The sequence below is a fragment of the Bombus vosnesenskii genome, unplaced genomic scaffold (genome assembly GCF_011952255.1).
Source record: "Bombus vosnesenskii isolate JDL3184/JDL3185 unplaced genomic scaffold, Bvos_JDL3184-5_v1.1 scf7180000015659, whole genome shotgun sequence".
Classification (NCBI taxonomy): domain Eukaryota; kingdom Metazoa; phylum Arthropoda; class Insecta; order Hymenoptera; family Apidae; genus Bombus; species Bombus vosnesenskii.
Window position 1 is genome coordinate 1 of NW_022884092.1, and position 23,980 is coordinate 23,980.

At 42.5% G+C, this 23,980-nt stretch overlaps 3 protein-coding genes and 1 pseudogene across 3 annotated transcripts; 2 read left to right on the forward strand and 2 right to left on the reverse strand.

Moving 5' to 3' along the window:
• Positions 1–8,474: 8,474 nt before the first annotated feature.
• On the forward strand, positions 8,475–8,908 carry LOC117241313 (regulator of microtubule dynamics protein 1-like; the record flags this gene model as incomplete). Its single annotated transcript, XM_033507267.1, has 2 exons — positions 8,475–8,672; positions 8,732–8,908. Coding segments are annotated over 2 exons (360 nt in total), but the record flags the coding sequence as incomplete, so codon positions are not given.
• A 5,308-nt stretch (positions 8,909–14,216) lies between these two features.
• On the forward strand, positions 14,217–21,508 carry LOC117241311 (annotated as a pseudogene).
• Positions 21,509–21,692: 184 nt separating this feature from the next.
• Positions 21,693–22,637, reverse strand: LOC117241310. The gene is made up of 2 exons (XM_033507265.1): positions 22,167–22,637; positions 21,693–22,034 (listed from the first exon to the last, which is right to left on the reverse strand). Exon 2 carries the CDS (start codon positions 22,011–22,013, stop codon positions 21,693–21,695), a length of 321 nt encoding a protein of 106 aa, XP_033363156.1. The 5' UTR covers positions 22,014–22,034; positions 22,167–22,637.
• A 779-nt stretch (positions 22,638–23,416) lies between these two features.
• LOC117241312 (retinol dehydrogenase 13-like) lies at positions 23,417–23,948 on the reverse strand. The gene is made up of 2 exons (XM_033507266.1): positions 23,681–23,948; positions 23,417–23,598 (listed from the first exon to the last, which is right to left on the reverse strand). Exons 1-2 carry the CDS (start codon positions 23,937–23,939, stop codon positions 23,483–23,485), a joined length of 375 nt encoding a protein of 124 aa, XP_033363157.1. The 5' UTR covers positions 23,940–23,948; the 3' UTR covers positions 23,417–23,482.
• Positions 23,949–23,980: the final 32 nt, after the last annotated feature.

The window sequence follows — 23,980 nt, forward strand, 5'->3', positions numbered from 1 at the left end:
GATACAAAGCGCCATATCATGAAAGTGTAAGTCCGACATGCTTCCTACATCCTTCCGTCGAATATTTGGAAGAAGACATACGTGGCAACGGTCGCGAACGCCTAACGAACGCGTGCGTAGTGCGGATATCGAGGGGCAAGAAAAGAAATAGTCGTTCGTAGTCGAGTTCCTTTCCCGACGTTCCGCGCAGCGAAATTGAAAGGGGCGATCTGAAAAAAGCAGAGTAAACTGGAGTAGTTTTGACCTGTATACCAGGTTCAAAAGGTAATTTAAACGTTTCGGTATAGTTACATGTTTAATTAAGGAACGGTTAACCGGAAAATCTTTGTAATTGAAAAGCATTGAATTCTGAGTAAAGTTGGCGAGCAGATTTCAGTTCGTTGAAGGGTCTTAAACGAGGTCGAAAATTCCACCAACGGATATCTTGGAACACGCGATGAAAAGGATCCGTGGAGTAATGATTTTCCACAAACTTTATTCGGCGTGTCCCTCGTACACGATGACGTAAAGCGACCAACCATCGTGATTAACTCAAATACGGCGGAAGAAGGGAAAGAAAAAGAAAAGTATCGTGGAGAAAAGGTAATACCATCGTAACCGTCGTAAATCGTTGGCAGTTGTCGCCTGTCGATGGTACGTTGATCGGGTCGGTTGTACGCGGAAGCTTTTTATCGACGGACTCGAAAAAACTTTCACATCCGGCGATCGCTAAGCAATTTAAGTTTAGCGGAAAATCCATTTCTCTGGCGAAGAAAAGAGTGCGAGCTAGCGGCGCGTGGAAAATATTAACTGATTTATATCCCGGGATTTAATAACCTGGCGACGTTGGGCCGGAGTACAGAGGCTCTCAATTACAGTCGGGAAAGCGTCGTTAATACAAAAGGAGGCTCTTACGGTCTATAGATGGCGGGCCTTATCGCTGGCTCTCTGCCACCAGCAGGTTTCAGCGACGCTGCCTCGATATATCGATACAACCCCCCATTGGGTGAAACGACAGCGGGCTGGATGCTGTTTTTTCGCTACGGTCGGACCCGCGCCCCCTGTCGCGAAATGATTTTGCGTCACGATGGTTTCGCGTCGATTGTTTGCGCGCCGTTTCGTTACATTCCTGTGACTATAACGCTTGGTTACGAGTCGAAAAACGTTTCGCTTCCCGCTGATCTTTGCACGAGTAGGCATTTTTCTATTTTTCGACAGCGAATATTTTTTAGAAGTTTCTATACGCGAACATTCGTTGATTTATTCAACGTCGTATACGTATTGTCGTTGCTTGGACGCTGGTTTGCTGAACAGCGCGACGTTTTTTCCATCGCGGGAATCGCACATACGCGTAAAGCGAAGGCCACCTTGGTATTAGGTATTTTCTTTGAGAAACGTGCAAGCAGAATAGGAGAAAAACGGCACGAGACGCGTTGCAAGGCGCGCGTTGATATACTTGTACGTATAGCCAGAAGCGGAAGGAGTTTTCGCGGAGACTCGAGTTTCCAAGACTGACCGGGGCACTCGTCGCGTCTATTTCGCAGGATCGTTTTATTTTAGAAAACCCGGTCTCGCCGTTCTCTCCAGTCGGCGCCCGTAACTTTTCGCAAACTCTGTTGCCAAATTCCTGGCGAAGAGATGGAAACACGGGCGGCTGGATAGCGCGGTCCACGGGGAAAAATTTGTAAGAAAGAAACTTTTTAACAGGAGTCGGCCAGATTTCTTCCGCGCACCGATTCTGCGTCGCCAGTGCGAATTTCCGCGAAATTTTTCACGCGTGTGTATAAAAGGACGACCCTGGATGAAACCGGGCCGCGTATTTCGCGTAACGTTATTTGCTCGCCGCAGGGTACTTGCAAACAAACGCGTATTTGCCCGTTCATTACATTCGTTTGGCAACAACGTTGCCGTTGCCGTTCTTCCCCCCCCCCTCATCGGCGCATGGTTTTTCACGTGTTTATCACTGGCGATTTACGTTCCGCGTTGATTAATTTTTCAGCAGAAATTCAGCGACCGTTCCGAGGCAGGCCGCTCGTATATTCGCTGGTTTAGCTCGGGCGAACGCCGAAGATTCGTTTCTGCCGAGCTGCAACGGCAAACAGGTCGTTAAGCCTTTAAGTTCAGGCCTCGAGTGTACAGAGCAAACTCACGGCTGTTCGCTCGCCGCGCGTTCCAATGGCAACGACGATCGGCAACGCAGCGATTAGGCATCGCGGCAACGCGCGCCGAAACTTGGATCGGCCAGACCAACCACTGCGAAAGAAATTCTCTTTCCGTAGGATTCTCGAGAGGGGTCGGATTTCGATCGCAATCGCTATCCCAAATTGCGCGTCACTGGTTTACAAACGGTTCGAACGTAACAGCAGCTAGCTGTAAAATCGACGACTTGAAATCCGCTGGGGCGTCGAGGGGCATGCCTCGACGAGGGGTTAGCGAAACTCCCTTTCCGAATCGTTGATCAGTGTACGTAATATTATACGACGGGTTATTTACCGAGGTTACGACGCTCGCTCGATCGCAGTAGCTTCGGCGCACGCGAGCATCGCGACGCTCGCTCGGGGCTCGGGGCTCGGGGTCGGGCTCGCGTGCCGCTCCAAATTAATCAACAGTCAACCTTTTGATCTTTCTTCTCGCGTCCCGATGCATTCACCGATATTAAAATCGGAAAATTTCCATTTCCATCCGCTTTCCGCGGCTCCACCAACTGTATTAATGTCTCGTGTTACAAACCGTACGTCCGATTTGCTCTACCATCGAATCCCTCTTTCATCTATCTCTTCGAATTCGACGCTGAATTTGTATTTTCATGCGGATTACGCGGTCCAGTGAAATTTGGTCGTTCCGGTTTTTACTTATTAATTGGAATTTAGGAATTTCAAAGTTATCGTAGACATCTAGAGATCGAAATTCGGCCAATCTAACTGCTCGGGTTAGGTCGTTTGAATTAAAAAAATAATCTGCACGTTCGATTTCCAGATAAATAAAATTTTTCGAATGCGATTCGCAGCGCGAAATTCGAGCAGCGGCTATTCGATACGATAATTGCACGATATAGAAGGGGTTTGTAACGCGCGCAATGCTTGCGTAGAATCTCGACGATAGGTACGCGGTATTTGTCGACTAGCTATAAATATCGAACAGTTCGACTGGCTGCGCGAAGTAGCGAGTTTCCACGCACGAGCAAATACGTTTACAATATATTTCAACTAACGGCAAAAAATTGTAATTGTACGCCAGCGTTTTGCCACAGCGATCGTGCGATAGCCAGTGGTACGTACGGCTCGTTCGTATTCACATTCGTGAAACTTAAATTCGGATCGCGCGAATGGCGAATCGAAACAGATCGAATGCGAGACTTCGGGGGGAAAACGATCGATCGGAGGGTATTCTGACTAATTCTCGGACTAATTCTCCGACTGATTCTCGAACGATGCCGCTCGAACGTGGACGAACCGTGTTAATGGACGATCTAATTTGCAGTTATCTGTTAATCGGTTTAAAACGCTCTATATTTAACCGGGCATTCTATTATACTTGGCTGTTTCATTCGCTAATTTATCATTTCATCTCGGCTCAGCCGGCGCATCGTCGTTCCATCAGTCGCGTCGATCGAGCGAGCGGAATTTAAATTACCCGTATAATCCTCGAGCGGTATCGCGGCTCGTTAAAATTACACCGACAGATTTATTTGCCGCGCGTTTGACGGATGGCATGCCGATCGACCCAGCGCGCTCGCATGATTCCAAATTCGAACATCTTGTCGCGTTTTCCACGTTACGTTGAGTCGTCGATAGCAAACGCGGCGCTTCGGAGTGGATCTCGGTGCGGGGCGGCGCAGCTAAGCGTTCGGGTCTGAAAGCACGTTCCAGCCTTTTGATCGCCAGGCTATTTTCTTCCGTGCGGCCACTTTCATCGTTCCACGCTGCGGATTTTCAGCTGAATTTACGCCTGAAATCAGCGGTTTGCTCGTTGGTTACTAGTTGGAGTCGTCTGATAGACGAGTAGGTGCGAGGGAGCGACCGGCAATTAACGTAGCAGTCGATTCTAGCCAGTTTCGAAGTTTCGTATCCCGGCACGTTGGATCCGGTAAATCTGTTAGATCCGTGGCAGCCGAGCCGTGGGACAGGCAGGAACGAAAGGCACGTCGACGGGGCTCTCCAGTAATTTCACCGATACGTTCGTCCGTCGCGCGATTAAAATCCTCTCGGAGCCCGCCATACAGTTTCTGCTAGTGGCACGAGTGGCCAACTTTACGAGGGGATAACGCTACGTGATACGAAATCGCACGGCCGAAGCTTGCCGTATCCATTCCTTTTCTATTCCGCCCGTTCTGCCTTCTACTCCCGATCTCCCGTAATTCGCCTTGTTTCATCGGCCGTCTCCAGCGTGGATCGAGGGACATCGGTCTTAAACTTTTCCCCACGCTGGACAAAGTTTTCTCCTTGATAAGTACCGATTCGTTTCTACTTTGTTCCGATGTTAGCGAAACGGCTCGTTCGTTCCAATAGCCATATTATTGAGCCGTAAAATTCTTCTGCGTGTAAAAGCGGATAAAACAATTTCCCCTAGTATTTGTTTGCAACTAACAATTTTTAGCATTTCGTTAAAAATATTTCTTGGCAACAGCATCGTATGAAATATATTAGGTTGTCCGAAAAATGTCTTTTTTCGCAAACGTGGTTTTTACAATAAAACACCTCCGTACAAACGTGAAACCAAGTCTGTGAAATGTCTCGTCGTTTATCTCAATAGAACAAAATGGATCGTACGTAATGCGACAAAACGATATAAAGCAAATAACATTGTGCGTCTATTATTTCCTCATAAACAGAAAGAAACTTTTCGGATATCAATCAAAGAACTCGTATAGCGTATCTCTGTGAAGAAAACTTGCAAAGGATCGGTTTAACGTCTTAGGTACGATTGAATTTTGTGCGGGGACGTTCCTTCGTAGGGCAGGGTTTGACGCGAACTACGCGTAAACGATACTGCACCGCAATATGTGGCGGATAATGCTGTTCTCTACGCAAGCACATTGGATAATTAAATGTTAACTTTTCTTAAAGGTACGATACATATACGTGAACTTTAATAATTTACTTTAATAATTAATAATACAATTGAGTGTGATATATTTTAAAGCAGGGCAAAGCACATACACCCACGTCACAATTTTCACATTCAAGGGAGCTAGTGCTTTTCAAATTGTTTTTCGTTTTCTATTTTCTAGCGACATTTCTAGGTTAAAAATTGTAAAATATTGTAAGGATGCGGATCGGAATGTTAAAAAGAGCATCTAATAATGATATATTTATTTTAACGGAAAGCAATAATTGATATCTGACACTTGTGTATCAAAAATAGACTATATATTTTGCCTGTATATATTGTTAACACTGTTATAAAATATTGCGTGGACAAGAAAAGTGTGAAACAAGACAAACGAAAACGTGCGTTTAGCTTAAACGGTGACCGAGTACCTCTCCAAGGTCGGTGCTGCTGATATTTAAAGGGGTCCTCTCTAAGGTCGGTGCAGCTGATATATAAAGGGGGCCCTCTCCAAGGTCGGTGCTGCTGGTATATAAAGGGGGTCCGATTCCCGGCGGAGCCAGCACCATCCGACCTAGACACGTAAACTAGGCAGATCAGTATAGTCGAACATTAACATTCGAAATTTTTCCGAAAGCTTGAAAGCCATGGAGATTTTACAAAAGACAAACGATCGGTTCCGAGAAGGAGTTCCCGTCCGGGTGGTTCGAGTCGAATCACTTACCACCATGTGGGTTCGTTTGGCTGGATGGCCGAAGATAACCCAAACACTCAATTTGAAGATGATGGAACATCCCGTGGAGTACTTGCCGAAGGCGAAAAGTTTAAGAACAGGCATGCTAGTCGCCGTGCTAGTAGATTTTAAGAAATCTAGCGCTTGGGAAAGAGCCATCCTTTTACAAAGGACCATGACTGGCTACATCGTCTTTCTAATCGATTGGGGGTTAGAAAGCGAGCAATGTCTCGATTCAATACGGCTGCTGCCCCGTAAATTGGCAAAAATGGCACCGTGGGCTAGAAAAATCGTCCCGCCAGGTGTACGAGAACAACCGATCCAAGGGAAGAGACATCGAGTGGCCCAATTCACCATGTTGAGACGGACAGGGAGCCTAGTCAACATCGATCCTTCTCCAGGAGAAGCAATAACTGCAAGGTTGCTGCTGGACCGAGAGCCGGGAGAATCCGCAAGAGATATGGCAGCATACTGGCTGGAGTTGGGATACCTCGATCCCGAATAATCGCAACTATTGCCAGACTCTTTTTTTCTAAGTATAATAATTCTTGTATGTATGGATCTGTATGTATGGTTGTATGTACAGTTTTATGTGGATATTTGTATTTTTTTTTATATATATTACTACTGAATTGTATATTCTTAGTCAAGTATGGTTTTTTATGTCTGGTTTTGTATGTATGGTTTCGTATGTATGGTTGTATGTGCAGTTTTATGTGGATATTTGTATTTTTTTTTTATATATATTACTACTGAGTTGTATATTCTTAGTCAAGTATGGTTTTGTATGTCTGGTTTTGTATGTATGGTTTCGTATATATGATTGTATGTACAGTTTTATGTGGATATTTGTATTTTTCTATATATATTAGTACTGAATTGTATATTCTTAGTCAAGACTGTAGGTGAATAAAAACTAATGAAAGCTTAAAAACTTGTTAACTCTCTCTTATCCTTCCTCCCCATTCACACAAGTCCTACAATACTAAATTTAATGTTCAGCTGTACGAATTGCAAGGTACATAATAAAAAAAAAAGAATAAAAAAGTAAAATAAAATAAAAAAACGAATAAAAGAAATAAAATAAAATAAAATAAAAAAGAGTTAAATTTAAGATATCTTTTAAACTAATCATTTTGCAAATCAAGTACTTGTACACTCCTCTGTAGAGAATCAAAAACTGCGGACCGGATCGTCCATCCAGAAAACGAGAAACCCGAGGAAGAGGAATTGCCCGTGTTGCTGTTAGGTCGCGTCCTCGTCGCTTCGCTTATCGTTGGACACACGCTGATCGAACAACGACGACTTTTCACGGATCCCTCGTGTTTTTCCTCCCTTTCGGTTTCGTGACCCACGGAGAAAGGCGCCGAGCAACGCGAATCTCGACGCGTGGCATAACGTTGTTTCGGCGGCCCGGCCTTTGACGCTGGTCGCGGCAGCGAATCGATACCTCCTCGATCGACGCGTGGCGGCGATACGCGTTGCTCTCGTCCCCCTGAGACGCGTAATTAAGAACGACGATCGAAGAACGACGGAGAATCGACGGACGAGGAGGCGGATGAATTCGTTGGATATCGTAGAGCCGGCGATTATCGCTGCCCGATTAATAACTGCGACCCTCTTCTCCGGAGTTCGTGGGTTACGACGTTTAGTCGCGATATTAACATACCACCAAAGATTACAGGCGTAAGCCTGCTTCGTTCGCTTTATCGCGACTCTTCTTACGATCTCCGTCGAACGCACCCCTGCGATATTTAATCGCACGGGGGACGAGGATCGTACGAGTGCTCCTCTTTCCCTTACTTCATGACCGATCTCCCTTGAGCGATACTCGACTTCGTTCGAGTCCAGTACCTTCGGCTTTGTATCAAAGTCGGCTATCGCGTCGTTCCGTGTCGCGGCATTTTCCATTCTGAAGGGATTCTTCGTTTCACATCGTCACGTCCTACAACGCGTTATATGGTCGTAAGAACGACGAAACCAAGATCCAACCTTTTTATACTTATTCGTATCTAGATCTCGAGTCGGTTATTAATCGTCCGGCGGCGCACAGCGCTGTTATCTCCGAACCGAGAGAGTGTCACAGACGAAATTCGAGCAGCTGTATATAACAAACCGAAATTCCGAACGCCTTATCGCGTGTGACCGTCCGGTCAGCATCCGTTCTCAGCCGCCTGAGGGGCATTCGATCACCCCAGCCGTTCTCCGAATTTTACACTAAGTATAAACAAAACCTTCTCCCACTCCAACGAATGGAAGAATATAAATGCTCCCTTCAAAATCATCCAGTCAGTCTAAAAAAAATTCTTAACTAATCCAAGTATCGAAAGCGTATCATCGCGAACCGAAAAAATTGTATAAATTGAGTAAAATATAAAAAGAACTTCATCTCCTTTTCGGAAATTAACAAGTTCCTTATTTTTACCTTAATTTTACACGACAAGAGCAACGTCGAAAGAAACGGCGTAGCCAGCCGCTCTCACGAAACTCGCTCGCTCCAAGAATCCCGTGGCTCTCTTTTTCGTCCGCGGTCACCCTTTGTCCGTGAATTGGCATTAAGCCGCACCCCGATCTGTGCGCAGATCGTTTTCCACTGCGAACACTGTAAAGGGCAATTGTAAAGAGCCGTTGAAAAGTTCCGTGGCCCGTGCCGCCACAGATCTATAAATTTTAATATATTATACAAAATTATTCAATTAGTTTTCATTATTAGAGCAGCAATCAGTACATGTTAACAACAAAATTATGTATCATATCGTCGTTCACTGCTATGGGTATTTGGGGTCTTACAAAAAAGAGAGGTGACAACGAAGCAATCATAACTACAAAAGAAGTTCTAATAGCAAAAGCCGATGCATTATACGAGCAAGAACAATACCAGGAAATACATGACCTTCTAATAAATTATAAAGTAATGACATTATGTATATCACTTATAAATGTAGATAATAAAATTGAATATTTTTATAGGATAGCGGTGATATTGAAATTATATGGCGTTTGTGTAGAGCAATGTATAAATTGTCTAAAATTATGAGTGAAGTGGATGGAAAGAAATTAATTTTCGAAGCTTATGATTTAATACTTGAAGCACTTGAGATAAAAGAGGATAATTGGGCTGCACACAAATGAGCATCGATTCTCCTTAATTCTAAGACTCTTTATGAAGGAGTAAAAGCACAAATAAAAGAGTCATATAATATTAAGAAACATATGCTGCTATATTTCATGATAATATATTAATATATATATATATATATATATATATATGTCGGAGATGAAAGAACACCGGAGCCTTTGGAATTTTGGATAATCCCGCAACATTGTAACCTAGAGTCTACTATAGCTGTAATTGAACAATTGTAGTTATTCAACCCGATTGTAATTATTCGAGAATTGTGATAATGAGCTCGGGCTCGAGGCGACAGTCAGTCGCCGAACGTAGCCGCGGTCACGGGATGAACGCTTTGCCTAACAAAGGTATGGAGTAATTCTATCGCTCTCCTTAAAAGAAATATTTGTGGCGACACGCGACAGTAAACATTCCAACGGTTTCTGTCCCGTGGCTCGCCACGTGCAGACCCTATTCTTCGAGTAAGATGATTGCCAGATGTCGATGCGTCTCCGCAGTACATGTTCGGCTAGCCCGAGGGGCCGTTATAAATCTTAAGGTTTAGTTAACTAAAGTCCTTCAAACGGACAAACGGTCTTTGTCCCAACTACGGGAAGATAGGGGAGACATATTTTTCAACGAGCGGCGTCTCCCACTAACAACTTTCCCTCGAGGGCGGCTAGCATCCTTTTCTAACCACCGATATGGAGATTGACCAATTAGCAGCAACGTCAATTTCCCTTACTTTCTGAACGAAGGCTTTTCTCGACGAATCCGATGATCTCGTATCCTTAGACACACCCCGTTATAGTTTTCCTGTGTGGCATCATCGGGTCGGGAAAGGCATTCTCGCTCGCGATCTCATCGATCAAAGAGTAACGCTTTCGCGATCAGTGATTATTCTCAGACTTAGACTTTGTGAGTACGTTCTGCTGTCATCCCGTTGGCCGCGGATTCGTTATTTAGCCCGAGAGCATCGTCACTAGTGTCGCGAGTGCCGAACCGCCATGATCAATTGTTAAGACTGTAATAATTCTATCATCGTAATAAACTACGCCTGTGTGTACCATATCAATGGCTAATCCTCGAGAAGATTCATTTGACGCCCACAACCCCATTTCCAGTGATGATCCGACAAATATATATATATATATATATACTTATAAATATTCCATTCCCTGACACAATGTCAAGCAATTGTATCGAATATGTTTAATGTCGCAGAGAGCAATGGAACAAAATCCAAAAGAACCAACACTTATGTACGTGCTTGGTACTTGGTGCTATCAAGTTTCTGATTTAACATGGTATCAAAGAAAAATTGCATCTGTAATATTTGGAGAACCGCCATCTTCATCATTCGAGGAAGCTCTAAAATATTTTGAAACTGCAGAGGAAATTGATCCCAATTTCTATAGTCAAAATTTATTAATGTTGGGAAAAACCTACATAAAATTAAATTAAAAAGAGCTAGCTACGAAATATTTAAAAATGGCCCTTGATTATCCTGCAAAGAACGAAGATGATCGAGATGCTGAACAGGAAGCGCAGAATCGGACTCGCTGGAACAAAGATATATCTGTCAAAATCGATAGAAAGATCCGAGATCCGCGTCAAAATCTTTAAAATAAAAATCTCCGAAATTATTATAATAAACAGATTCATCCATCATCGTTCTCAAAATCGTCGTTCGCAATCAAAATGTCTTCATTCAATCGTATTCAAAGCTCATTGAATTGCTTCTGCTTGCAAGCTGGAGAGCAACTGGAGATATGGACGTGTTCGAGGGTTGCCTGGTCTTCGCCCCGTCCTTCCCGTCAGATGGTATAAAAGGTAGCGATGCAGGCCAAATTCCGAGATGAATTGACCACATGGGCAAATAAAGCTCACCATAACGTAATTCTGTGGTAAATTGTCACGAGATTGTCTTCTGATGTGCAAGCTATTGTAACCAAGCGGGCACTCTCCCATCGTTTTGTTATAAGGCACGATCTGGAAAAATAAAATTAAGATAGGTAAATGAAAAATAAACAAATAATAAATAAGGAAATAAAATAAATAATTTCAAACAAATTGTTTGAAAAATCAGTGGAAGAAACGATTTGAAGGAAATAAAATACTTACTGCTCCAAGTGTGGTGAAGATGTATAAGGACGCTTTCAATCGCGAAGCGCTTCCAAACGTGAAGAACTTTCGAACTCGAGGTACTTCCAAATGCGAAGAAGAATCTGGAAAAATAAAATTAAGATATATAAATAAAAAATAAATAAATAATAAATAAGGAAATAAAATAAATAATTTCAAACAAATTGTTTGAAAAATCAGTGGAAGAAACGATTTGAAGGAAATAAAATACTTACTGCTCCAAGTGTGTGGAAGATGTATAAGGACGCTTTCAATCGCGAAGCGCTTCCAAACACCAAGAACTTTCGAACGTCGAGAATTTTCAAACGTCAAGAACTTCGAAGCGTCAAGAACTTTCAAACGTTCTGTTCGATAGTCGAATTGGGAATGTGATCTCCGAGCTAGTTGTCGGGCTTATATAGACGCCATTTCGCTTCATGTTTGCCACCATTGCCTGGGTTAAGTCTCTTAAGGGGGCCCCCTTATTAACAGGCTGGTAAAGCCTAAGCAGTTGTTCATTTGTTTGGTGTATGAAACACGGTTTAAAGGACAGACGTATTGTGCAGCAGGTATGCGAAACCTTCTTAATTACGGAAAATCCGAGAATGCTTCTGAGAATATACAATGACAACAGAGTTGGGGGAAAGTGCGATTCTTATTTATTTTTGCCCCTTTAATGAGGGTCATAACACCGGTCCGCACCTTTGTTAGACGGATCGCCCGTCCCGTTGCCCGTGGCTACGTTGGGCGGCAGGCTGTCGCCCCGAGCCAAAGTTCACCGTCATGAATCCCGAACAGTTACCATCTGCTTGGATAACTGCGATTGTTTCATTACGGCTATAGTAGACTCTAGATTACAATGTTAGGAGGGTCGGAGGGGCCCCGGCGTCCTTTCGTCTCCGACATATTGAAACATTGAACGATACATCTACCATCGCCTTATTATTTCTTATGCATTACTTACACAATCGTCGTATTAAGTATATAGTAAGTACAGCAGAGAAATATTTGATCGATATAGTTGTCGGTCGCTTGAGCTATTCCGATGATTATATTGTAAATATCGTTGGCTTTGAATATATTTTATCATCAAGGGACAGCTTCTTATTGTTGGTATTTGGCGGAGGGTTACGATTACGAGTGGTAAACTCCTTCTAGGTAGGTTCAGGGAGAGGACAAGAGGTAGCTATATAATTCAAAAGCATTAATAGTTCCCGTTTTCTTTCTGCTTGAAAGAATGATTTATTGTCATTAGCCGATTTTGCGAAAATTTGTTGAAAAATTTGCGGCTAATTTTCCCTTCAAAGTGTTCTAAAAAAGTGAAAAATTGAAATTTCGAAAAACCCTCCCAGCGTTACCTGGGGAAAACTGTTACCTAACGAATGAACTTTGAGTTTTTGATTTCAGATGATGCAGCACCAAGTTATGAGCAATTCTACTTTTTTCCGAGACACGTCCGAATAATTACTGCCATTGCCGTATTTTTTAATATTTCTCCGTGAAAATTTTATACAATATTCTTCGAATGTCATACTTTAATGTACTATTGGTTTTAATAAAGAGTATCTACAGCCAATCTACCTAAAAAGTTTTGATAAATTCCCATATATCGCGTTATTTCTGTTCGTACTATACCAGGATGGACGGCATTCACTGTAACACCAGTTCCTATATGACATAAAAAATAATGCTTTATCGATTGTATTAATTATTCAAAAATAAATTTTATTTTCTGTTAAAATGACAAAACCTTTCAATTTATTTGCCAATTCCTTTGTAAATAAAATATTAGCTAATTTGCTCTGTGCATATGCTTCGCCAGGCTCATAGGTTTTCTCATTATTCAAATCGTCGAATTTAATTTTGCCACGCTTGTGTGCACTACTTGAAACATTTACAATCCTTGATGGTGCAGAATCTTTTAAAGTGTCTAACAATAAATTTGTTAGTAATAAGTGTCCTATATGATTCACACCAAATTGCAATTCAATTCCTTCTTGGGGATACATCTTAGGACATCTTATTACTCCTGCATTATTTATAAGAATGTGAAGCTTTCTTTTCTTGTGTTCTACAATGGAAACAGATAATACAAAGTATGCTATAGATCTATTGATTTAGATATAATAAGTTCAGGAAGAATTTCTTCCCAATTTAGTATTCAAAAATAGATGAACACTTTATACATATAACAAAGCTATGTTATTTCATTTCATTTCATACTCTAACATAGGATATGGTATATATCTTTCTTAAATTGCTCTGCAAAATCCCTAATACTTTTTTGAGATGCTAGATCACATGGTCTACAATAAACATATTTATTGCTACTTTCTACTACTATGTCACGGCGTGTCTAAAAAAATGATCATTAATTTTATAAGGTTTGGAAACAGCCGCAAACATTTTTCTAAATAAGTAAAACTGCACCAATAATTAACGGCAATTTTTTAGAAATAATCAATAGCATTAATTATCAATAATTTAGTAAAACATTGTACGATTTGTTTTTTCCTTCAAGTAATATACAATGTAAACGGCATAACTGCATTTGTAACAATTCAATCATGAAACAAATATACAATAGATTTTGATAATATTGATTAAAATGCAATAGTCCATTTCTATATATTATAATTTTTCTTAGTTTATTGTCATTGTTAATTTATATTATTTTAATCATAATTAATCATAATTCATCATAATTAATTCGGATTCTGTTTCGAATACATGTCAAGTCATGGATATGGATGATTCAAAATGAAGAGCGAAATTTAATACTCAGAAACGTGTAATGTATTTATCGCAAATATAAAATTCTATACTTTATATTTTATATAATTGATCGTATTTGATCGTATCAGACAGTAACAGAAAATAGATGAAGACACACACACGCGCGCACACAACATCTTTACGATAAATCGAATTGAAAATATCGAGTTTTCAGTATCGAATCTGTCAATGCTGTTAATGTTTGCGTACTTTATTCGTTTCTCATCTGACGTGGAATTTTCTAATTTTGCTGTCAGAATTACATCTGTCATAATTAATCAAATCTGAACACGTTGTATATTGTACAAATTTTTTATTTTTTTCTGTAAATACTATAATTTAATATGTCGTTACGGAGAGCGTTATTCGTTATCAGAGATATAAAAGTATTACAAAGAACGCTTATTCATAGAAGATTTCAATTCACACATTTCAAAGGTTTGGAATTATATCTAAGCACGATTTTATTTTTTATTACTTTTCTATTATTGCATAAGATTTTTAAACTTCGTTACAACCAGAGAAATTTTCTAATTTTAGTCGATATTAGCTTTAACTTGATAATCTGACCGCTTGCAAATTGTAAGTGCAATGTTAATATTAATGATCTGAGGTGGTATGGTGATAGGTGCGTAAGGAACTACTTTTGGTGTTTTTAACGAACAATAGTTTAATTAGAACTAATCAACAATCAGAGTTAACAATTAACAACTAACAATTACACTTAACAGACAATAGGTAACAACTAACAAATAACGATAGACACCGAGAGATCATTCGACGCGTTGCTATGCAAATAGTACCGAGGAGTTACACATTTAATGGCGCAAGACAGACTAACTCTGCTTTTGTTTCGGATCGCGCAGATTCTTCCCTTCGTAGCCCATCGATATCCCCCACTAGCGTGCATTCATTAGATGTGCCGCCAGTGCTGGCACGTGTATGCTCTTCCGAGAATTCGGCGGAAAGAGTGTGAAGATACCGATGGTACATTGGGCACGTCGGTGTAGCGCTTTGGCGGCGTCGCGCTTTGCATCCGGAGCCGTTGAAAAGTTCCGTGGCCCGTGCCGCCACAGTACCCCCTTACCAGTGATAACGCTATATAAATGAAAAATGTATAAATGTTACAGGCAAGGATGCACGTTCGCCGGCTCCTAACGCCTATCCGAGACCCGCCTGAAACCAATCAGGAAATCGAACTCTCCTGCCCGCGCGTGTGGTGTGATGAACTCTTGAGTCCCCTTCGCTTTGTTCGTTTCGGGCACCGGGCGGTATTGTTACAGTGCGCTTTTCCGTGCTATGGTGTTCAATATTATCGTTAAATAGAAATGCGGGTTTCAATCGGTCTATGGACACTATTACGTTTTTATTATTTATTTTAATAGTGAAGGTCTTTTTTCCTCGCTCTATAACCTGATACGGCCCGTCGTAGGGTGGTTGTAAGGGGTCTCCGATGGCGTCGCGACGCAGAAATACATAAGGCGATGTTTCGAGGTCGCGGAACTCGAAGGTTCTCTTTTCGCCGTGTCACGTAATTGAATGAGGCCTGATTTTTCCTATTCGGTCTTTTAGGCGACTTGCGAATTCCGAATTGGCCTGTTGTTTAGTCGGTATAAAAAATTCTGCCGGCAATCGTATGCCGGTGCCATAAACCATTTCGGCTGCCGTCGCGTTTAGGTCCTCTTTAATAGCTGTTCGTATGCCTAATAGAACTATCGGCAAGATATCCACCCAGTTGCTCGGTATCGTGGCATTTGATTGTTGCTTTTAGTTGTCGGTGCAGGCGCTCTACCATCCCGTTGGACGCGGGGTGATAGGCTGTCGTGCGCAAATGTCTGATGCCGAGCAACCGGGATAGTTCGTTAAATAGGTTCGACTCGAACTGGCGTCCTTGATCGGTCGTTATTTTTAAAGGCACGCCGAAACGAGATATCCACGTGGAAAGGAGAGCCGAAGCGACGGTTGCCGCCTCCATGTCGGCGATGGGAATGGCTTCGGGCCAACGCGAAAAACGGTCGATACACGTTAGACAATATCGGTAGCCTTTTGAATATGGCATCGCGATAAGGTCTATGTGTAAGTGTTCGAAACGGCCCGCTAACTCTCCGAATGTTCCGACGGGTGAGGATACGTGCCTGGTGACTTTACATTGTTGACACGGAATACATTGTCGTGTCCAATTTCGGGAGTGCTTGTTTATGGGCGGCCAGACGAAACGCGTCGTCACCAGGTTTTGAGTGGCACGTATCCCTGGTTGGGAAAGTCCATGGAGCGAATTAAATACGTCGCGCCGCGAGGATTTCGTTACGTACGGTCGTACAAAGTCACCCGATACGTCGCAATATATTTCTACGTCGTGATCGGGGAAACGTATTTTCTTTAACCGTAGCGCGGATGTACCGGAGTTGACGATGTTGCTTAGTTCTTTGTCGGCTTCTTGCGCGGCGGCGAGAACTCGATGGTCCACAGACTTTCCTATCGCTTCGATGCGTGACAGAGCGTCGGCAACATTATTGTCTAACCCCTTGATATATCTTATGTCGGTGGTGAATTGTCCGATGTAATCTAGTTGCCGGAATTGTCGCGGCGAACACTTATCAGGATCTTGGTTGAACGCATATGTAAGGGGTTTATGATCGGTGTAAATTATAAAATTTCTCCCTTCTATGGCGTGTCGAAATCGCTTTACCGCAGTGTACATAACGAGTAATTCGCGGTCGTACGCGCTGTACTTTCGATGCGCGGAGTTCAACGGTTTGGTAAGGAAACCTAACGGCTGCCAAGAGTCGTTGACGCGTTGCTGGAGGACCGCTCCTATTGCATAGTCGGATGCGTCTACCGCGAGGCTAACAGGTGCGCCAGGTATCGGATGCGCTAATATCGTGGCGTTAGCGAGGGCGCGTTTCGACTCGCGGAAGCTAGCTTCGGATTGCTCTGTCCATTTGATGGGCGCGTTGCCTTTTTTTCCTCCTTTTAATAGGTCGTTTAGGGGTTGAAAAATTTTTGCGGCCCCCGGTATGAAACGTCGGTAGAAATTAATCACACCGAGGTACCTGCGTAGTGCTTTAACGGTCCCGGGGAGCGGTACTTCTACAATAGCGTCAACGCTTTCGGCTAGCGGCTTTATCCCGACGGCGTTTACGGTGTGTCCCAAGAATGTGATTTCGTTCACACCGAATTCGCACTTTACTGGGTTGATGACTACGCCATACTCGTTTAAGCGTTCGAACAAAATCCGAAGGTGTTCGCGATGTTGTTCTTCGGTTTCGGATGCGATTAAGAAATCGTCTATGTAAGCGAACACGAAGTCCAGACCACGGGTAATTTCGTCAACGAATCTTTGACACGTTTGCGCGGCGTTTCGAAGCCCAAACATCATGTTGGTTGCTTCGAAAAGTCCGAAAGGTGTCGTGATCGCGGTTTTCTTGACGTCTTCTGGCGCGATCGGGATTTGGTGGTAAGCGCGGACAAGGTCGATTTTTAAGTAGACACGCTTACCGTACAGATGTTGCGCGGAATCTTCGATATGTGGTGGGGAGTACCTGTCGGGTATGGTGCGAGCGTTCAACGCACGATAGTCGCCGCATGGTCGTAGACTTCCGTCCTTCTTTGGGACGACATGCAGGGGTGATGCCCATGGACTCTTCGATGGCCGCATCACTCCTTGCTCGATCATTGTTGCGAAATCCGCCTTGACTTGCTTGAGACGATCCGGTGCGAGACGTCGAGGTTTACTGTAGACGGGTGGCCCGGGTGTGGTTTCAATATGGTGTACCACACTGTGTCGGATTTTCTCTCGTCCGAAGGCCGGTGGACGAGTTAGATCCGGAAGCTCCGCCAATAGTCGATGGTAGACCGATTCGCCGATTACGGTTTTGATGGATATTTCTTCCGTCGTGGCAGCGTATCCCCTTGTTGATAATTGGGTTGTCGTGTCGAGGAGTTGTTTGTTTCGCGGGTCCACGAGCAACCCATAATGGCTTAAAAAATCTACGCCTATGATAGGCGTTTGAACGTCAGCAATTACGAAGTTCCACTCGAAGGCTCGTCTTAGGGACAGGTTAAGGCCAATCGTAGTGGTACCATACGTTGCGATGCGCGTCCCCAGTTGGCCGCGAATAGTTCGTACGCGTTTTTCTTGACGTGCCTATGGATTTTACTGCGGGGGTATACGCTGATGTCGGCGCCGGTGTCTACAAGGAAAGAGATCTTCGTTCCCTTGTCCGTAACGAAGATGCGGCGGGAACTCAGGCCGTCGTCGTCTGCCGCGTCTACGGACGGCTGGTCTCGTTTCCCGACTTCCACGTGCATGGGAAACGACAGCTCCTCGCGCGTTCTCCGAACTTTGCATGATAGAAACACAGATCGTCTTGCCGTGGCCGATCTCGCGAGCGCGAACGTCGGTGGTATCGCGAACGCGAGCGTGATCGTGATCGTGATCGTGGTCGACGATGATTAATCATGCTCAACGCGTTCATCTGTGCCTGCAACTGTGATATTTGCTCGCTCAACACGTTGATTGCGGCGGCCATTGGTTCGTATACTCCAGCGTTTTGCGCTGGTGGGTCCATTACTGCCGTTACCCGGGCGGTGCGCTGAAAATCCTCCGTGAATTCTTCAGCGGTCAGGTCCGCCTGCCGCAATAACCTTTCTGGGTCCGAATCGTCGACTGCCGCGAGGACACGCCTGATGCGGGCGGGTAATCGGTTCCTCCACAGCGTGAGGGTAAAAGCATCGGGCGTGGCGGGGCTGGAGAGTTTTTTTAAGTGTTGGTAAAACTGGGATGGCTTTCTATCTCCCATCTCCTCGCTTTCCACCAACTTCTTTATCCGGATCGCGTCCGTATCGGATAATTTGCGAATGAGCGCATGTTTTAATTTCTCGTAGCGTCCGATGTCTGGAGGGTTCGTCATTAGGTCTTCGACGTCCTGGAGCTGTTGATCGTTGAGACATTTTGCCAGCGTCACGTACTTAATGGTGTCTTCCGTAATTCGCGCTGCCTCGAATTATCTCTCCAGAAGGGCAAACCATGCCGCCGTGTTCGAGGGTAGCAGTGGAGACATGCTGATCACCTGGCTGGCTATGGTTCCCTGTGTATTACTTTCCATCGTCGCGGTACACTCAAAATCGGTGGTTAAAAACGATAGCACTATCACGGTCACCTCTTTCACTAAATATCACGTTAAATCACGTCGGGGTCACCAGTTTGAGGTGGTATGGTGATGGGTGCGTAAGGAACTACTCTTGGTGTTTTTAACGAACAATAGTTTAATTAGAACTAATCAACAATCAGAGTTAACAATTAACAACTAACAATTACACTTAACAGACAATTGGTAACAACTAACAAATAACGATAGATACCGAGAGATCATTCGACGCGTTGCTATGCAAATAGTACCGAGGAGTTACACATTTAATGGCGCAAGACAGACTGACTCTGCTTTTGTTTCGGATCGCGCAGATTCTTCCCTTCGTAGCCCATCGATATCCCCCACTAGCGTGCATTCATTAGATGTGCCGCCAGTGCTGGCACGTGTATGCTCTTCCGAGAATTCGGCGGAAAGAGTGTGAAGATACCGATGGTACATTGGGCACGTCGGTGTTGCGCTTTGGCGGCGTCGCGCTTTGCATCCGGAGCCGTTGAAAAGTTCTGTGGCCCGTGCCGCCACAGATCTATAAATTTTAATATATTATACAAAATTATTCAATTAGTTTTCATTATTAGAGCAGCAATCAGTACATGTTAACAACAAAATTATGTACCATATCGTCGTTCACTGCTATGGGTATTTGGGGTCTTACAAAAAAGAGAGGTGTCAACGAAGCAATCATAACTACAAAAGAAGTTCTAATAGCAAAAGCCGATGCATTATACGAGCAAGAACAATACCAGGAAATACATGACCTTCTAATAAATTATAAAGTAATGACATTATGTATATCACTTATAAATGTAGATAATAAAATTGAATATTTTTATAGGATAGCGGTGATATTGAAATTATATGGCGTTTGTGTAGAGCAATGTGTAAATTGTCTAAAATTGTGAGTGAAGTGGATGGAAAGAAATTAATTTTCGAAGCTTATGATTTAATACTTGAAGCACTTGAGATAAAAGAGGATAATTGGGCTGCACACAAATGAGCATCGATTCTCCTTAATTCTAAGACTCTTGATGAAGGAGTAAAAGCACAAATAAAAGAGTCATATAATATTAAGAAACATATGCTGGTATATTTCATGATAATATATTAATATATATATATATATATATGTCGGAGATGAAAGAACACCGGAGCCTTTGGAATTTTGGATAATCCCGCAACATTGTAACCTAGAGTCTACTATAGCTGTAATTGAACAATTGTAGTTATTCAACCCGATTGTAATTATTCGAGAATTGTGATAATGAGCTTGGGCTCGAGGCGACAGTCAGTCGCCGAACGTAACTGCGGTCACGGGATGAACGCTTTGCCTAACAAAGGTATGAAGTAATTCTATAGCTCTCCTTAAAAGAAATATTTGTGGCGACACGCGACAGTAAACATTCCAACGGTTTCTGTCCCGTGGCTCGCCACGTGCAGACCCTATTCTTCGAGTAAGATGATTGCCAGATGTCGATGCGTCTCCGCAGTACATGTTCGGCTAGCCTGAGGGCCCGTTATAAATCTTAAGGTTTAGTTAACTAAAGTCCTTCAAACGGACAAACGGTCTTTGTCCCAACTACGGGAAGATAGGGGAGACATATTTTTCAACGAGCGGCGTCTCCCACTAACAACTTTCCCTCGAGGGCGGCTAGCATCCTTTTCTAACCACCGATATGGAGATTGACCAATTAGCAGCAACGTCAATTTCCCTTACTTTCTGAACGAAGGCTTTTCTCGACGAATCCGATGATCTCGTAACCTTAGACACACCCCGTTATAGTTTTCCTGTGTGGCATCATCGGGACGGGAAAGGCATTCTCGCTCGCGATCTCATCGATCAAAGAGTAACGCTTTCGCGATCAGTGATTATTCTCAGACTTGGACTTTGTGAGTACGTGCTGTTGTCATCCCGTTGGCCGCGGATTCGTTATTTAACCCGAGAGCATCGTCACTAGTGTCGCGAGTGCCGAACCGCCGTGATCAATTCTTAAGACTGTAATAATTCTATCATTGTAATAAACTACGCCTGTGTGTACCATATCAATGGCTAATCCTCGAGAAGATTCATTTGACGCCCACAACCCCATTTCCAGTGATGATCCGACATATATATATATATATATATATACTTATAAATATTTCATTCCCTGACACAATGTCAAGCAATTGTATCGAATATGTTTAATGTCGCAGAGAGCAATGGAACTAAATCCAAAAGAACCAACACTTATGTACGTGTTTGGTACTTGGTGCTATCAAGTTTCTGATTTAACATGGTATCAAAGAAAAATTGCATCTGTAATATTTGGAGAACCGCCATCTTCATCATTCGAGGAAGCTCTAAAATATTTTGAATCTGCAGAGGAAATTGATCCCAATTTCTATAGTCAAAATTTATTAATGTTGGGAAAAACCTACTTAAAATTAAATTAAAAAGAGCTAGCTGCGAAATATTTAAAAATGGCCCTTGATTATCCTGCAAAGAACGAAGATGATCGAGATGCTAAACAGGAAGCGCAGAAGTTGTTAAAGAAATTTTAACAAACTGGACAGAAGTTATAACCTATTATATGATAAATTGGAATTGACGGGATAGAAGGGATAAAGAAAAATTTAGAATCTATCTTTTAAGTAGAAGTATAAAGTTTATTTACTATAATGTACAATACAACTTATGTGTGATGAGCCTGTTATAGACAACATCTATTTACAGTTCCCAAGTAAAGTAAGTAGTAGTTCCCATATGAAGTAGTCCCCAAGTCTAATTAGTTTAGCGATCAGGAAAGTATTCTTCTTCTTCTTCTTCTTCTTCTTCTTCTTGTTCATCTTCATTCGTATTCCTGCGACGCCCCAGAATTGCTTCTGCTTGCAACCTGGTGAGCAACTGGAGATATGGACGTGCTGCTGGGCTGCCTGATCTTCGTCCCGTTCTTCCCGTCAGATGGTATAAAAGGTAGCGATGCAGGCCAAATTCCGAGATGAATTCACCACATGGGCAAATAAAGCTCACCATAACGTAATTCGGTGGTAAACTGTCTGGAGATTGTGTTCTGATGTGCAAGCTATTGTAACCAAGCGGGCACTCTCCCATCGTTTTGTTATAAGGCACGATCTGGAAAAATAAAATTAAGATAGGTAAATGAAAAATAAACAAATAATAAATAAGGAAATAAAATAAATAATTTCAAACAAATTGTTTGAAAAATCAGTGGAAGAAACGATTTGAAGGAAATAAAATAGTTACTGCTCCAAGTGTGGTGAAGATGTATAAGGACGCTTTCAATCGCGAAGCGCTTCCAAACACCAAGAACTTTCGAACGTCGAGAATTTTCAAACGTCAAGAACTTCGAAGCGTCAAGAACTTTCAAACGTTCTGTTCGATAGTCGAATTGGGAATGTGATCTCCGAGCTAGTTGTCGGGCTTATATAGACGCCATTTCGCTTCATGTTTGCCACCATTGCCTGGGTTAAGTCTCTTAAGGGGGCCCCCTTATTAACAGGCTGGTAAAGCCTAAGCAGTTGTTCATTTGTTTGGTGTATGAAACACGGTTTAAAGGACAGACGTATTGTGCAGCAGGTATGCGAAACCTTCTTAATTACGAAAAGTCCGAGAATGCTTCTGAGAATATACAATGACAACAGAGTTGGGGGAAAGTGCGATTCTTATTTATTTTTGCCCCTTTAATGAGGGTCATAACACCGGTCCGCACCTTTGTTAGACGGATCGCCCGTCCCGTTGACCGTGGCTACGTTGGGCGGCAGGCTGTCGCCCCGAGCCAAAGTTCACCGTCATGAATCCCGACCAGTTACCATCTGCTTGGATAACTGCGATTGTTTCATTACGGCTATAGTAGACTCTAGATTACAATGTTAGGAGGTTCGGAGGGGCCCCGGCGTCCTTTCGTCTCCGACATATTGAAACATTGAACGATACATCTACCATCGCCTTATTATTTCTTATGCATTAATTACACAATCGTCGTATTAAGTATATAGTAAGTACAGCAGAGAAATATTTGATCGATATAGTTGTCGGTCGCTTGAGCTATTCCGATGATTATATTGTAAATATCGTTGGCTTTGAATATATTTTATCATCAAGGGACAGCTTCTTATTGTTGGTATTTGGCGGAGGGTTACGATGACGAGTGGTAAACTCCTTCTAGGTAGGTTCAGGGAGAGGACAAGAGGTAGCTATATAATTCAAAAGCATTAATAGTTCCCGTTTTCCTTCTGCTTGAAAGAATGATTTATTGTCATTAGCCGATTTTGCGAAAATTTGTTGAAAAATTTGCGGCTAATTTTCCCTTCAAAGTGTTCCAAAAAAGTGAAAAATTGAAATTTCGAAAAACCCTCCCAGCGTTACCTGGGGAAAACTGTTACCTAACGAATGAACTTTGAGGTTTTGATTTCAGATGATGCAGCACCAAGTTATGAGCAATTCTACTTTTTTCCGAGACACGTCCGAATAATTACTGCCATTGCCGTATTTTTTAATATTTCTCCGTGAAAATTTTATACAATATTCTTCGAATGTCATACTTTAATGTACTATTGGTTTTAATAAAGAGTATCTACAGCCAATCTACCTAAAAAGTTTTGATAAATTCCCATATATCGCGTTCTTTCTGTTCGTACTATACCAGGATGGACGGCATTCACTGTAACACCAGTTCCTATATGACATAAAAAATAATGCTTTATCGATTGTATTATTTATTCAAAAATAAATTTTATTTTCTGTTAAAATGACAAAACCTTTCAATTTATTTGCCAATTCCTTTGTAAATAAAATATTAGCTAATTTGCTCTGTGCATATGCTTCGCCAGGCTCATAGGTTTTCTCATTATTCAAATCGTCGAATTTAATTTTGCCACGCTTGTGTGCACTACTTGAAACATTTACATTCCTTGATGGTGCAGAATCTTTTAAAGTGTCTAACAATAAATTTGTTAGTAATAAGTGTCCTATATGATTCACACCAAATTGCAATTCAATTCCTTCTTGGGTATACATCTTAGGACATCTTATTACTCCTGCATTATTTATAAGAATGT

Bases quoted from the DNA above. Each gene is read 5' to 3' on its own strand.
- LOC117241312 (XM_033507266.1), bottom strand. From the start codon at position 23,939: ATGTATACCCAAGAAGGAATTGAATTGCAATTTGGTGTGAATCATATA. The intron at 23,599-23,680 runs GTTTTGTCATTT...TATGTCATATAG, and splicing joins ATTGGCAAATAAATTGAAAG to GAACTGGTGTTACAGTGAAT.
- LOC117241310 (XM_033507265.1), bottom strand. From the start codon at position 22,013: ATGGGAGAGTGCCCGCTTGGTTACAATAGCTTGCACATCAGAACACAA.